A 14869-nucleotide genomic window follows, 5' to 3' on the forward strand; every position below is an offset into this window, starting at 1 on the left:
TCAATCCAAGTATCATTTTACTCTGGAGTATCTAGTACATGGATTTATATACATGCATCATATACACATAACTGGTTCATGTATAACGATTTTTAAATTTCTGCAGACAAAATCTGTATTCTTTAAATGTGGAAATTTACGTGAGAGGGAAATTTACGCTACTTATGCGGATCCCTTTTGATCGCGAAAATTTCCCCCATGTGTATTATTTTGATATTAATTCGAGTAAACTCGACCTACAAACGAAGGTGGGCTGATCACGAAAATTACCCCGTGCATATAGTTTACATATCGAAATCGCGAAATTAAACCCCCGCAAAAATAACCGTGTTTACAGTAATGTTGGCTTGGCTGTCTTTTCTTTGTAGACTTGATTTAATTTCAACAAATCTTATTGACTTTTCATATGTCAATTGGCTAGGAAATCAGGCTAGGCCTATTTAAATCCTTTCCTTTGTAGATATATGACACTGGCTATAACAGGTTTGTAATCTATCGTGGCAGCAACATTCCAGATATTGTCAAAAGTTTGCACCTTTAGCGTTACCGAGTATACTGCACTTTCAGTCACATTTTTAAACAAAAAACAAATCTCGCAATTACCGACTCAACCAATCACAATTGTTATATCATAAGATTTTTGGCAAATTGTGTATAATATTTGCAGATAAGACATCTTTTTAAGACTGGATAAACACAAAACTACAAATATGTACAAAAAATCATAACAATTTCATCTACACAGCCATTACGTCCTACAGTGTATGACAGAATTCTATAACTTTTATTTCAAATTTGAAATATATTGTAGTATCCTTTTCTCGCGGAATTTGACGGAAAGCGTAACTGTATATCATTTAGTTGATAAACATTGTGATTAATGATTACATCAATAATTGTTGAATACAGCTTGGCTGATGTAAACAGGAACTGCTCGCACATTTTAAAGGTTTTTTTCAGTTGCCGCAAGAATTGGGAACCCGCAATAGAACAGAGTATATATCATCTTTTATCTATTATGAAACGTTTTACTAAACTAACCAACAGGTAATTACATGAATAGACAATAAACATACATACAGCTCTCAACAAAATTTGAAGCGGACAAGTAGGAATTTTGTTTTCTAAAATATACATAAGTAATATTTAACATAAATCAAATATTATATATATGAATGTCTAGCATTGGTATGGGAAATTAAAACTTCTCTGTTTTGTCCCACGATTGGTAAAGATAACAGTTCTAAATGTAGACTGTACAAACTTCTTTGGTTAATTTCCTTTGAGAAGGACTACTAATATATTAATCTAACTTCAACTAATGAATATGATTTATTCATGGCTTGCTGCTTCTTATTTTTATATCATGAATTTTGAAATGTTTATTTATATTTATCTATTCATTTAAAAGACACATTTAAACGTTTTTTTGTATAGATATTATACAATAGAATATGAAATTGAAATTTTCCATGAAAAACTATGATTTACCAGTAGTTTCTAGTGTGAATTTCTTCAGCCACAGCAGTTAACTAAAAAGAAGCATAAAAATAAAAGAAAAAAAAATTCAAAAAATTAGAAGATCAACTTCCTTTGCACCAAGACTGTATACTGTGTATTAATATAAAATAAAGATTTCTGGAATTAAGTTCAATAATTTGCATCAAGTATTGTTTACACTTCAATACATTGGTTTCTGCCATGAAACTAAGTTCATTATAATGATCCATATATTGTGGCCTACGAGTTGTCTCCCCTCACCAGTATAAGACTGGACCCCACATCATGGATCCTAGGGCGGCCCCAGCTACCATGCCCATGGCCAGATCACCTCCATCGTATCGTCGGCGGCCGTACAGGTACTGATCTTGTAAGTTGTTCACATATACTATGTTGCTTGCAGGCTGACTTGCAGGTGGGGCCATAACTAGGAAAAATTAAGGTCAAAGGTCACATTACACACACTACAGCTATTCCTTTTCAGTGAAATTACTAACAGACGTGATTTCACTGCCCTAAGAGAAGCCTTTTTCCTGACTTATTGTCAGATGTTATGTGATGTCCTTCTTGGTTTTCTTTTTTTTAAATTACAAAGCAAAATCCAAACGTAGACGCTGATGTATATGTATACCGGACAGAAGTACCTAACAATGTATTGTATTGACCAGGTATGTATTTATTGTGAGTCTGGTATAGAGGTCTGCAAAGTCCTGAACCAAAAATAAACTTACCTTAATCATCAAATTACATATGAACCAAGAATTTGACAAATACTAGAAACAGATTTGAAAGGAATTCAGAAAAAATTCAGGAGTAAAATTTAAAGGAGTTTCTTCATCAGACAATGCATAAGATATTTTACCTGTTGTGTAAGGGTTGGTAGATATCACCTGTCCTGGGTAATAGTATTGGACCTGCTGTCGTGGGTACACCACACTGTTGGCACCAGCAACCTGGTACGGATAGGACCGTAGATCTGTAGCTAGATTGGTAGTGTAGAGAGGTGGTACTGCTGTGTAGGGAGGTGGTAGAGCGTGTACAGCTGACCCAGGGGGGAGAACTCTTGCCTCCTCTAGAGCTATCTGCCATGCCCTAGAGTAGCAAAAAAGTATTTTAAGTTTCCGTCGGTGATAATTCATCACAAATGTTTCTGACAATCTTAAATTATCGTATTTTCTAGCCAGAAAGGACATATCAAAGTGCATCTTAAAATTATGGAAATATGTACAACTAGAATATGTTTGTGAAGCAATTTTTTTGTATGCCCTACTTCAGATCAGGAGCAGAGCGACAGGTAAATGTGAGCTACAGACCGGAACATGTCAAATAGTTCACAGTATTATATAGCTGACCCTATAAATACAGCTCCCACACAGTATATCAGTATAATATCCCTATTCTGCAAGATAAGCTCTATAAAACTTCTGAACCAAATTTGTGACGGAGGAACACTATATATGCCTTCGTTCACAGCTGGCCAAGCGAACACATAAACCGATTTTACTTACCTCATGTCATCTGGGTCCTCAGCACAGAGTCGGAGTTCTCCATCACGAAGGATCAGCGTAAGAAGGCAATCCTTTGTCTTACCCTCGGGAGCTGAATTTTCACACTGTAAAACCATGAAATTATCTCAGATTCCAAATGGTATAGGTTGTTTATCGCCCCATGATCAACTAAGTTCGTTTTCAGGTGATAAATCTTTGTACTTGCTGGTGGCTATCTCACTTACAACATATAGGAGGTCCGTTACATATACCCATAAAAACTGGGGACATGAATTTAAGTACATTTTAATGGATGATTGCGAGTTTTAAAATATTAGGCCAAGCCTCACGACATCCCCGACTGCCTGGCATTAGGTGAAAGGGCATGTTTACGAGCCACATTAGTATGTATATATATGTATTTATAATAATAGACACCTGAAAAGTATTTTTTGTTTTGTCTGACTACTGTTACTCACCAACTGACCCGCCTGTATAGCACTACAAACAGCCCTTACTACGATTCGGGCCTCAGGTTCGTGACTGTTGGGACTCTCAAAATATCGAAGGTCACCATCTTGGTATAACACAAACCAAGTCTTCTTCCAACGACGGAGTATTGTACCTAGAAAACAATGAAATATATATTGAATTGTTATCACAGCATAAGTACTGCGATCCCTATGTACAATGTCTTTGCCCTTTTTGGCTCTCTCACCCTTTTAACAAATTGGCCTGGAGTTGAAAGAGAGCACTTTCCCATGATGCAATTGGAAAGTGTTTTGAAAAAGGAAAGTTTCTACCGAAAGTGTCGAAAGCTAGAGTTTCAAAATAATTTATTGATCAAATGATGAATATGAACAATAATTGAGAACTAACACTTAAATTTTTAAGTTGGGGCTATATACGCGCTTCAAAATGTTTGTTTGCAATTTGTTTATCTGATCCTCTGTAAAGATTCTCTAATTCTTTGATCTATGACCATTTAGTGTAACAGCACTTGGTACATTGTTCAAAATTTGGTTTATAATTACTATGAATTATTTTAAACAATTTATATACGAGTATAAATATTTACAGTTATAAACATAATTGTTAGTTATGTATTTTGATTTAGCAAATTATGCTTGTAGGTTACTTTGCTAATGAAATAGATCTTATATCCCAACTTTTTTAACAAATTGATGTGAAATTAAATCTTATTTGAATAAACATTGACACAGACAGTATAAAATAATAATCTATTAATTTTACCAAACAATCTTATCTCTTTATTGTGAAAATAACAATCAGAATTAAAGTTCATATATATCAGTGGCTAGCATTCTAATAAAGGCAGATAACTGAAACCAAGGGAAACAATCCAGCATATTATATGTCTTAACCATTCTACATACTCTGACGGTACAGCCATCCAGCCTTTGCAATTTCTAGTGTCATTTTTCTTCTTGTTTTACTTCTGAAAAACAACAGACAAACAATGATCAATTTTTTAACATGTAAAAAAGAAAAAGAACTTGTAGGAACATATATCCTGGATTCGTCCTTAACTTCATTATGAACCTCTGCCTACATCCACCCCACTCATCTTCCCAGTCACTACCCCCACACCACTCATCTTCCCAGTCACTACCCCCAGTATCTCTACATCCACCCCACTCACCTTCCCAGTCACTACCCCCAGTATCTCTACATCCACACCACTCATCTTCCCAGTCACTACCCCCACACCACTCATCTTCCCAGTCACTACCCCCAGTATCTCTACATCCACCCCACTCACCTTCCCAGTCACTACCCCCAGTATCTCTACATCCACCCCACTCATCTTCCCAGTCACTACCCCCAGTATCTCTACATCCACCCCACTCATCTTCCCAGTCACTACCCCCAGTATCTCTACATCCACACCACTCATCTTCCAAGTCACTACCCCCAGTATCCCTACATCCACACCACTCATCTTCCCAGTCACTACCCCCAGTATCTCTACATCCACACCACTCATCTTCCCAGTCACTACCCCCAGTATCCCTACATCCACCCCACTCACCTTCCCAGTCACTACCCCCAGTATCTCTACATCAACACCACTCATCTTCCCAGTCACTACCCCCACACCACTCATCTTCCCAGTCACTACCCCCACACCACTCATCTTCCCAGTCACTACCCCCAGTATCCCTACATCCACCCCACTCATCTTCCCAGTCACTACCCCCAGTATCCCTACATCCACCCCACTCATCTTCCCAGTCACTAACCCCCAGTATCTCTACATCCACACCACTCATCTTCCCAGTCACTACCCCCAGTATCCCTACATCCACCCCACTCATCTTCCCAGTCACTACCCCCAGTATCCCTACATCCACGCCACTCATCTTCCCAGTCACTACCCCCAGTATCCCTACATCCACACCACTCATCTTCCCAGTCACTACCCCCAGTATCTCTACATCCACGCCACTCATCTTCCCAGTCACTACCCCCAGTATCCCTACATCCACCCCACTCACCTTCCCAGTCACTACCCCCAGTATCCCTACATCCACACCACTCATCTTCCCAGTCACTACCCCCAGTATCTCTACATCCACACCACTCATCTTCCCAGTCACTACCCCCAGTATCCCTACATCCACCCCACTCACCTTCCCAGTCACTACCCCCAGTATCCCTACATCCACCCCACTCACCTTCCCAGTCACTACCCCCAGTATCTCTACATCCACGCCACTCATCTTCCCAGTCACTACCCCCAGTATCCCTACATCCACCCCACTCATCTTCCCAGTCACTACCCCCAGTATCCCTACATACACCCCACTCATCTTCCCAGTCACTACCCCCAGTATCTCTACATCCACCCCACTCACCTTCCCAGTCACTACCCCCAGTATCCCTACATCCACCCCACTCATCTTCCCAGTCACTACCCCCAGTATCCCTACATACACCCCACTCATCTTCCCAGTCACTACCCCCAGTATCTCTACATCCACCCCACTCACCTTCCCAGTCACTACCCCCAGTATCCCTACATCCACCCCACTCATCTTCCCAGTCACTACCCCCAGTATCCCTACATCCACCCCACTCACCTTCCCAGTCACTACCCCCAGTATCTCTACATCCACGCCACTCACCTTCCCAGTCACTACCCCCAGTATCCCTACATCCACGCCACTCATCTTCCTAGTCACTACCCCCAGTATCTCTACATCCACCCCACTCATCTTCCCAGTCACTACCCCCAGTATCCCTACATCCACCCCACTCATCTTCCCAGTCACTACCCCCAGTATCTCTACATCCACACCACTCATCTTCCAAGTCACTACCCCCAGTATCTCTACATCCACCCCACTCATCTTCCCAGTCACTACCCCCAGTATCTCTACATCCACCCCACTCATCTTCCCAGTCACTACCCCCAGTATCTCTACATCCACCCCACTCATCTTCCCAGTCACTACCCCCAGTATCTCTACATCCACCCCACTCATCTTCCCAGTCACTACCCCCAGTATCACTACCCCCACACCACTCATCTTCCCAGTCACTACCCCCACACCACTCATCTTCCCAGTCACTACCCCCAGTATCTCTACATCCACCCCACTCACCTTCCCAGTCACTACCCCCAGTATCTCTACATCCACCCCACTCATCTTCCCAGTCACTACCCCCAGTATCTCTACATCCACCCCACTCATCTTCCCAGTCACTACCCCCAGTATCTCTACATCCACACCACTCATCTTCCAAGTCACTACCCCCAGTATCTCTACATCCACCCCACTCATCTTCCCAGTCACTACCCCCAGTATCTCTACATCCACCCCACTCATCTTCCCAGTCACTACCCCCAGTATCTCTACATCCACCCCACTCATCTTCCCAGTCACTACCCCCAGTATCTCTACATCCACACCACTCATCTTCCCAGTCACTACCCCCAGTATCACTACCCCCACACCACTCATCTTCCCAGTCACTACCCCCACACCACTCATCTTCCCAGTCACTACCCCCAGTATCTCTACATCCACCCCACTCACCTTCCCAGTCACTACCCCCAGTATCTCTACATCCACCCCACTCATCTTCCCAGTTACTACCCCCAGTATCCCTACATCCACCCCACTCACCTTCCCAGTCACTACCCCCAGTATCTCTACATCAACACCACTCATCTTCCCAGTCACTACCCCCACACCACTCATCTTCCAAGTCACTACCCCCAGTATCCCTACATCCACCCCACTCATCTTCCCAGTCACTACCCCCAGTATCCCTACATCCACCCCACTCATCTTCCCAGTCACTACCCCCAGTATCCCTACATCCACCCCACTCACCTTCCCAGTCACTACCCCCAGTATCTCTACATCCACGCCACTCATCTTCCCAGTCACTACCCCCAGTATCCCTACATCCACACCACTCATCTTCCCAGTCACTACCCCCAGTATCTCTACATCCACCCCACTCATCTTCCCAGTCACTACCCCCAGTATCCCTACATCCACCCCACTCATCTTCCCAGTCACTACCCCCAGTATCTCTACATCCACGCCACTCATCTTCCCAGTCACTACCCCCAGTATCCCTACATCCACCCCACTCATCTTCCCAGTCACTACCCCCAGTATCTCTACATCCACACCACTCACCTTCCCAGTCACTACCCCCAGTATCTCTACATCCACCCCACTCATCTTCCCAGTCACTACCCCCAGTATCCCTACATCCACCCCACTCATCTTCCCAGTCACTTCCCCCAGTATCTCTACATCCACACCACTCATCTTCCCAGTCACTACCCCCAGTATCCCTACATCCACCCCACTCATCTTCCCAGTCACTACCCCCAGTATCTCTACATCCACCCCACTCATCTTCCCAGTCACTACCCCCAGTATCCCTACATCCACACCACTCATCTTCCCAGTCACTACCCCCAGTATCTCTACATCCACCCCACTCATCTTCCCAGTCACTACCCCCAGTAACCCTACATCCACCCCACTCATCTTCCCAGTCACTACCCCCAGTATCTCTACATCCACCCCCACTCACCTTCCCAGTCACTACCCCCAGTATCCCTACATCCACCCCACTCATCTTCCCAGTCACTACCCCCAGTATCCCTACATCCACCCCACTCATCTTTCCAGTCACTACCCCCAGTATCTCTACATCCACACCACTCATCTTCCCAGTCACTACCCCCACCCCACTCATCTTCCCAGTCACTACCCCCACCCCACTCATCTTCCCAGTCACTACCCCCAGTATCCCTACATCCACCCCACTCATCTTCCCAGTCACTACCCCCAGTATCCCTACATCCACCCCACTCACCTTCCCAGTCACTACCCCCAGTATCCCTACATCCACCCCACTCATCTTCCCAGTCACTACCCCCAGTATCTCTACATCCACCCCACTCACCTTCCCAGTCACTACCCCCAGTATCCCTACATCCACCCCACTCATCTTCCCAGTCACTACCCCCAGTATCCCTACATCCACCCCACTCATCTTTCCAGTCACTACCCCCAGTATCTCTACATCCACACCACTCATCTTCCCAGTCACTACCCCCACCCCACTCATCTTCCCAGTCACTACCCCCCACCCCACTCATCTTCCCAGTCACTACCCCCAGTATCCCTACATCCACACCACTCATCTTCCCAGTCACTACCCCCAGTATCCCTACATCCACCCCACTCATCTTCCCAGTCACTACCCCCAGTATCTCTACATCCACACCACTCATCTTCCCAGTCACTACCCCCACCCCACTCATCTTCCCAGTCACTACCCCCAGTATCCCTACATCCACACCACTCATCTTCCCAGTCACTACCCCCAGTATCCCTACATCCACACCACTCATCTTCCCAGTCACTACCCCCAGTATCCCTACATCCACACCACTCATCTTCCCAGTCACTACCCCCACCCCACTCATCTTCCCAGTCACTACCCCCAGTATCTCTACATCCACCCCACTCATCTTCCCAGTCACTACCCCCAGTATCCCTACATCCACACCACTCATCTTCCCAGTCACTACCCCCAGTATCCCTACATCCACACCACTCATCTTCCCAGTCACTACCCCCAGTATCCCTACATCCACACCACTCATCTTCCCAGTCACTACCCCCAGTATCCCTACATCCACACCACTCATCTTCCCAGTCACTACCCCCAGTATCCCTACATCCACACCACTCATCTTCCCAGTTACTACCCCCACCCCACTCATCTTCCCAGTCACTACCCCCAGTATCTCTACATCCACCCCACTCATCTTCCCAGTCACTACCCCCAGTATCCCTACATCCACGCCACTCATCTTTCCAGTCACTACCCCCAGTATCCCTACATCCACGCCACTCATCTTCCCAGTCACTACCCCCAGTATCTCTACATCCACGCCACTCACCTTCCCAGTCACTACCCCCAGTATCTCTACATCCAACCCACTCATCTTCCCAGTCACTACCTCCAGTATCCTTGTCTATTCATCTTCTGATATATATACATGTACATTAATTCTCATTGCTGTAGACTGGCTATTTTTAAGTAAGCATTTTCCTGGTCAAGCTGGACATTATAGCTTCCAACAGACCTTAGGAGTGGACATCTGGAGGCAAAAACTATTGATGTGACTGCTGTTGATAGCTTTCCAATATTTAATTATGACATGGGTACCCGTGCTTACCATGTTTGATCTTTAATTTGTGCAATGAAAAAATTTAAATGAAAAAAAAAAGAAAAATGTATACGCTCACATTGATGCAATAAAATTAAGCTATTATTTGGGAGAAAAAACAACAGTATATATGCTTCAGTGTGTTAGAACTATAATGTTGGCATTATTTCCTTGCTATTACATGCAAATATATTGCCGCCTCACAAAACAAACTCACCAAAAAATCATGCATCTCACAGGGGCAGTCATTCTTAAATTATCTTAGCTGTTGATAGGACATTAAAACATATACAAACAAACAAAACAACATAAATTTAGGGTGGGACAATATTTTTTCTTAATATTTATTAACTGGATGCAGACGCCTGTGGCTTAATTATGTCAAAGACAAGATTTAAAATGTGAAAATATTTTAACAATCAATTGGAGTGCATAAAAATCGTTGGAATAATAAAGATATTTTCATTATTCAAAATTCAAAAAAAAAAAAAAAAATTAAGCGTGCTCATTTACCTTGAAGTGATGAAATAAATCAAATTAATATTACGTTAACCATGTATATGTGCGATCCCAATTCAATATTTCACCATTTTTTTAATACCGTTGTTTTAACAACAGATAAAATGTCCATTCAATACCATGTCATTTAATAAATCCCTAAGGGGAAATGATTTCGAGCACCCGACGAGTTTTTACGAGCTGTCAAATATGTCACCTGCACGTGATATTACAGTTAAAAGTCAGTAGAAATGTCTATTGGGTATAGCCTGGATATAATGCAACCTAGTCGTTTGTGACAGTTGTGCAAAGTACAATACCTTTGTGTTTTTTTACAACTCTACAGTTTTGCTTCTTTCGAGTAGATCTGATTTGAGATAATTCCTGATCTGTCAAATAAGCAGCTGAGCAAAATCCAAAATATCAATACTCTTACTTCCGGTATTCTTCAAAAACACATGCGCATTGAGGCGAGATTACAACTACAAAATGACGGTGAGAAAATCCGGAGCAGGTGCCCGAATCATTCGGATTCATTTATTCTGTCTTCGTCACTCTTGTTGAATACTACCAGTAGGTATATTGTGGTATACAGATACAAATATGATATCCCAGCTGATCGAAAGGGAGACTATTTAAACATTTAGTTACCGATAATGTTCCGGTACAGAATTTGAACCATCCTCTTTACATAAAGGTACCAACACAAAATAATAATAATAAAAATAGTCATTGTGATAATGAATGTCTTAATGCAACTGGAAAGATGCCACGGGACAGAAAACATCCCTACACGATAAAATATGAGATACGCTCATAAAAATCAGAACAGCTACATTTTTTCAATGAACTGCCAGAAAAGTGTCAGCAGTAAACTTAATTCTTTCAAAAATAATTTGAAAAAAAAATTTGAAAAATCAAGAACTCTTTTTTACAAAAAGTAGACACCAATTTCACATGTACATCAAAAACAGAGGCAGTCTAATCAAAATGAAGTATTCATCGTCCACTCTGTAAACTCCGTTAATCGGTTAATGGACATATAATTTTAATTAAATTTGGACAGAAGTATCTGATGAATTTTATAGAAGTGTTTATTGGTCTTGTAGGACTTTAGTCCCGGACCCGATATAAACTTATCTTATCTACAGAAGCGTATTGAAGCCGAGGTGGACGTCAGTTTTGTTGTTTTTGTTTGTATTTTTTAACCTCAAAATTTCGAGTAGGAAGTTATTATATCAAAATTTAGTTCAAAATTTCTTTGACTTTCTTCACTCTTTACATATCAATTTCAAAACTTACAATTACCCCCTATGTCATTTTCGATGATTGAAAAAAAGACATCCACTTATTCAGCATGCATTCAATCTTAACTTTGTTTCGTTTTTAACCGCATATCACGTTTTGCATTTACCGCTACATTGACCAATTACATACTTCATCTTGACCAGTAACGCCACCTGTTGCGTCATATCCGAAGCTAAAAGTTCGTATCGATCTTCTGAGATGAAATCCAGTGAGCCTGGGAGCTCATTGGTGACAAAGAGAGGTGGACCCAAGACGGGCCCTTGTGGAATCACTGAAGTGAACATTTTCCAGTCTGAATCCAATCCACTCCGTTTTCCTTCTGTGAGAGAGTCTAAGATATAAAAACAGTACAACGGGTAAAGTTTATTGATTGGCACCGTAAAATACGCGTAGCGTAGATCAATCAACCTAACACACGTAGTGTATGGCAACCTACCATGGGTATCCGACGATGACTGATGAGACGAAAATGATATCATACAACATATAAATAAATGAATTTATCCAACAATGATTTTCGTTTTGTTTGACAATGAATGGTGCTATTAATGTTTCTGTTACTAACACGGCATTTTTGAAAGAGAATTTATGACACATTATTGTTGTATAAATTCTTTATTATATATATATATATACATGTATATATATTGCACGATCTCGGTTCACTTTTCCAAGATGATCTTTCTTACAAAACTCGTGTAATCAAAGACCTATAATGGTATTTTTTTCTGATAAAATTACATTTTAATAAAACATTTGCCAAATTAATTATAAATATGTTGCTGGATGACAAATCCACATATCGAATGGCGGAACCAGGATTTTTTTCTTACAATAGCATAATTAATGGGATTGTGATGTATTAAATTGTTTTATTTCAATCTGCATATATAACAGCTGGTATTGCTTTATTTTATTAAACTTGTTGATCACACCAAAAACACTTAATTATCTCCCTTTAGTAAGTGGGCAATCAAGATATTTTGCTGATATTTGACATACATCAGATCTTAATTCTGTATCCTTCTTATCAATTAAAAGATGGACTGCTGTACAACATTAATGATCAAATTTTATAAACTTATATAGATAGCAACGGATGATGAAATCACAAATATTAACATTTTATTTACAAAACGAATGAAATATTCACAATACCATTGGAAAATTAAAAAAAAACTTTGTTCAGATGGAAGTAAAAATAGTAGAGTAATTAAACTTCGATATACCGGATATGAAAAAAAATTGTTGCTGAAATGTTTTGACAAAAAAAAGTTGCCTTCAATCTAGGCAGAAAAATAAACTGTTTTTCCACACTGAGTTTGAAAAAAAAAATTGACCCTGATAAAAATATCAGTCCCCCCCCCCCCCCCCCCCCCCCCCCCCCCTTGAAGTGAATGGTCGGTGCCTTAGGGACATATGATCCATATCTGCATATATCGCTCACATAACATACCTTTATATGTATAAGCAAAGACATATATACACATATATGTATGTATGTCTCTGGTATAAGGCGCCAGAGGATTAAGCCACTGTAAATGAGTCTTCACTACACAACAAAAAATAGGATGTCTCGTTAACTTTGAGCATTAAGCTTATTTCAGTTATACAGTCAAACATTCTATTTTTGTGACAAGAGAACTTCCCATACCCCTTTTCGGTCCCTACCTTCTCGTTACGCGACAACTTTAATTCCGGAAAATATTTCTCTCCATATCCGTATCCGATTTCTTTATTTATTATGTATTCGAACGCACTAAAGAAAAATGGCGGACAAGTCTTTGCCATGGGGTTTACGAACGGACAAGTTAACCCCTGGCTCTACAAAGGTGTGCTTTCATTCAAGGCGTTTGCAGTCATTCTGTTTAAAGATTCGTACATTATTTTGTTAGTATGAAATATATGGCAAATGACAGACAGATGTATTTGTTTGCAAGCATGGCTTGTCTGTCCTGCAGAGTCTATTTTTTGCCACCAGTTTAATTTCTTGGCAGGAGCGACCTAGCTATCAGAGCACCATCAAACAGGATTATCCTATGACGTGAAGGATAAGGCAGTTCATTTTTATGTTAAATGTTGATTTGTTTGACAGTGTTTCATTTCTGGACACTGGGTTCCTCTGATCCACCATTTCATCATTACATGTGGTACATTAGGTCCTATATTTCAGAAGCTGAATATTTTGTGTATCAATGCTTTGGTTCCTGAATATTGCAATACTTTGTAAAGTCATTTCAGTACCTATAAAAGAATCCCAACGATCCAGCTACTAAAACGTAAAGTTGCTATTTTGCAACAGATTAAAGAAAATTGATATTTTGTTGAAGGCTCGATTAAAATTGCTCTATCATGCACAATTTCTGAAACAAAAGTTCAGGTAACATGCATATGTGACTGCCTAGCTACAAACATGGCAATCACACTGGTTGAGCTCGCATCTAGATACAAACATGGAATATATGTGTTACAAAAAAAATATTTTCTGCAGTTATGTAAAGGATCAAGTTGGTGATTTTATGTGTCCCCTCCCAAAATTTGTCATAATTGCATCCCATAAACAATGTCCTAGATATGGGGCTAAAGAAATAAAAACTTTTGTTATAGCTTTAAACGTAGCAGAAGAAAAATGCAACTTTCAGAAAATTTGTCTTGATAGCTTACAATTAGTATTTAATTTCTCTTTGAAGGCAATAATTAGTATTGAATTTCTCTTTGTAGGCAATATCAGAGAGCAAACTAAAGGCTTTTGAAGTTGGTACAATGAATATTGGAAAGAAATCTTTATCAAAACGAGAACAAGAAGAAATCAAGAAGAAGGTGAGTGAGAAAGCTACGCAATATCAATGTGACCTTACACATTTTTGGATCCATTTTCCTAAAAGGTTAGTTTTTATAGAGATAATGACACAGGCTGATGCATCATTGAACACTGATGAAATCAATGTCGTCTCTTTTTTCAGAAAGATGCACATGCAGCAGCGCAGGTTTACGAGGAGTTTGTGGCCTCCTTCCAGGACAGCGGCAAACAATCGAAGGCCTGGGTTAAAGGCGGAGTTGTCAACCCAGCGGAGAAATCATGTAAGCCATTACATGACTACCACATGTATAAACTATACCATATTTATCCTGAAATAAACCCAGAGGCAAACAAACTTTGATTCTACACTGAGGAGATTTTTTTATTAAAGGATAGTAAAACATCATGGTGTCTTGCCTGTAACTTGACAAAATCACAAAACAAGACTACAGTGTTACATTTGCAATGGAGGCGGCATCATTATATATTATTTAGATATGTTGCTCCAATTAACTTGGTCCAACTTTAATCAAACTAAGT

The 14869-nt window shown here is 40.9% G+C and overlaps 3 protein-coding genes across 4 annotated transcripts in view; 2 read left to right on the forward strand and 1 right to left on the reverse strand.

Annotated features, from left to right (window-relative positions):
* Nucleotides 1-641: 641 nt before the first annotated feature.
* LOC117342145 (pleckstrin homology domain-containing family B member 2-like) lies at nt 642-10654 on the reverse strand. The gene is made up of 6 exons (XM_033904156.1): nt 10542-10654; nt 4385-4446; nt 3467-3612; nt 3009-3112; nt 2363-2592; nt 642-1927 (listed from the first exon to the last, which is right to left on the reverse strand). Exons 2-6 carry the CDS (start codon nt 4425-4427, stop codon nt 1758-1760), a joined length of 693 nt encoding a protein of 230 aa, XP_033760047.1. The 5' UTR covers nt 4428-4446; nt 10542-10654; the 3' UTR covers nt 642-1757.
* On the forward strand, nt 4545-9679 carry LOC117341788 (mucin-2-like). Its single transcript, XM_033903650.1, has 2 exons — nt 4545-8046; nt 8184-9679. Exons 1-2 carry the CDS (start codon nt 4545-4547, stop codon nt 9677-9679), a joined length of 4998 nt encoding a protein of 1665 aa, XP_033759541.1.
* Nucleotides 10655-13273: 2619 nt separating the features above from the next.
* The window catches only part of LOC117342146 (U2 snRNP-associated SURP motif-containing protein-like), a 31468-nt gene continuing 29872 nt past the window's right edge, over nt 13274-14869 (forward strand). For both annotated transcript variants that reach the window (XM_033904157.1, XM_033904158.1), the window contains exons 1-3: nt 13274-13361; nt 14251-14349; nt 14493-14610. In XM_033904157.1, coding sequence (XP_033760048.1) covers nt 13299-13361; nt 14251-14349; nt 14493-14610 — 280 coding nt within the window. In that variant the 5' untranslated portion in view covers nt 13274-13298. The remainder of the gene's footprint in view (nt 13362-14250; nt 14350-14492; nt 14611-14869) is intronic.

Source organism: Pecten maximus, chromosome 14 (assembly GCF_902652985.1).
Source record: "Pecten maximus chromosome 14, xPecMax1.1, whole genome shotgun sequence".
Taxonomy (NCBI): Eukaryota; Metazoa; Mollusca; class Bivalvia; order Pectinida; family Pectinidae; genus Pecten; species Pecten maximus.

What these genes read in the sequence shown, in the direction of transcription:
- LOC117342145 (XM_033904156.1), bottom strand. Translation starts at nt 4,427, where the DNA reads ATGACACTAGAAATTGCAAAGGCTGGATGGCTGTACCGTCAGA. An exon ending in TGGATGGCTGTACCGTCAGA is followed by an intron (nt 3,613 to 4,384) that starts GTATGTAGAATG and finishes ATTGTTTTCTAG; the next exon opens with GTACAATACTCCGTCGTTGG. An exon ending in CTATACAGGCGGGTCAGTTG is followed by an intron (nt 3,113 to 3,466) that starts GTGAGTAACAGT and finishes ATGGTTTTACAG; the next exon opens with TGTGAAAATTCAGCTCCCGA.
- LOC117341788 (XM_033903650.1), top strand. Translation starts at nt 4,545, where the DNA reads ATGAACCTCTGCCTACATCCACCCCACTCATCTTCCCAGTCACTACCC. An exon ending in CTTCCCAGTCACTACCCCCA is followed by an intron (nt 8,047 to 8,183) that starts GTATCTCTACAT and finishes CACTACCCCCAG; the next exon opens with TATCTCTACATCCACACCAC.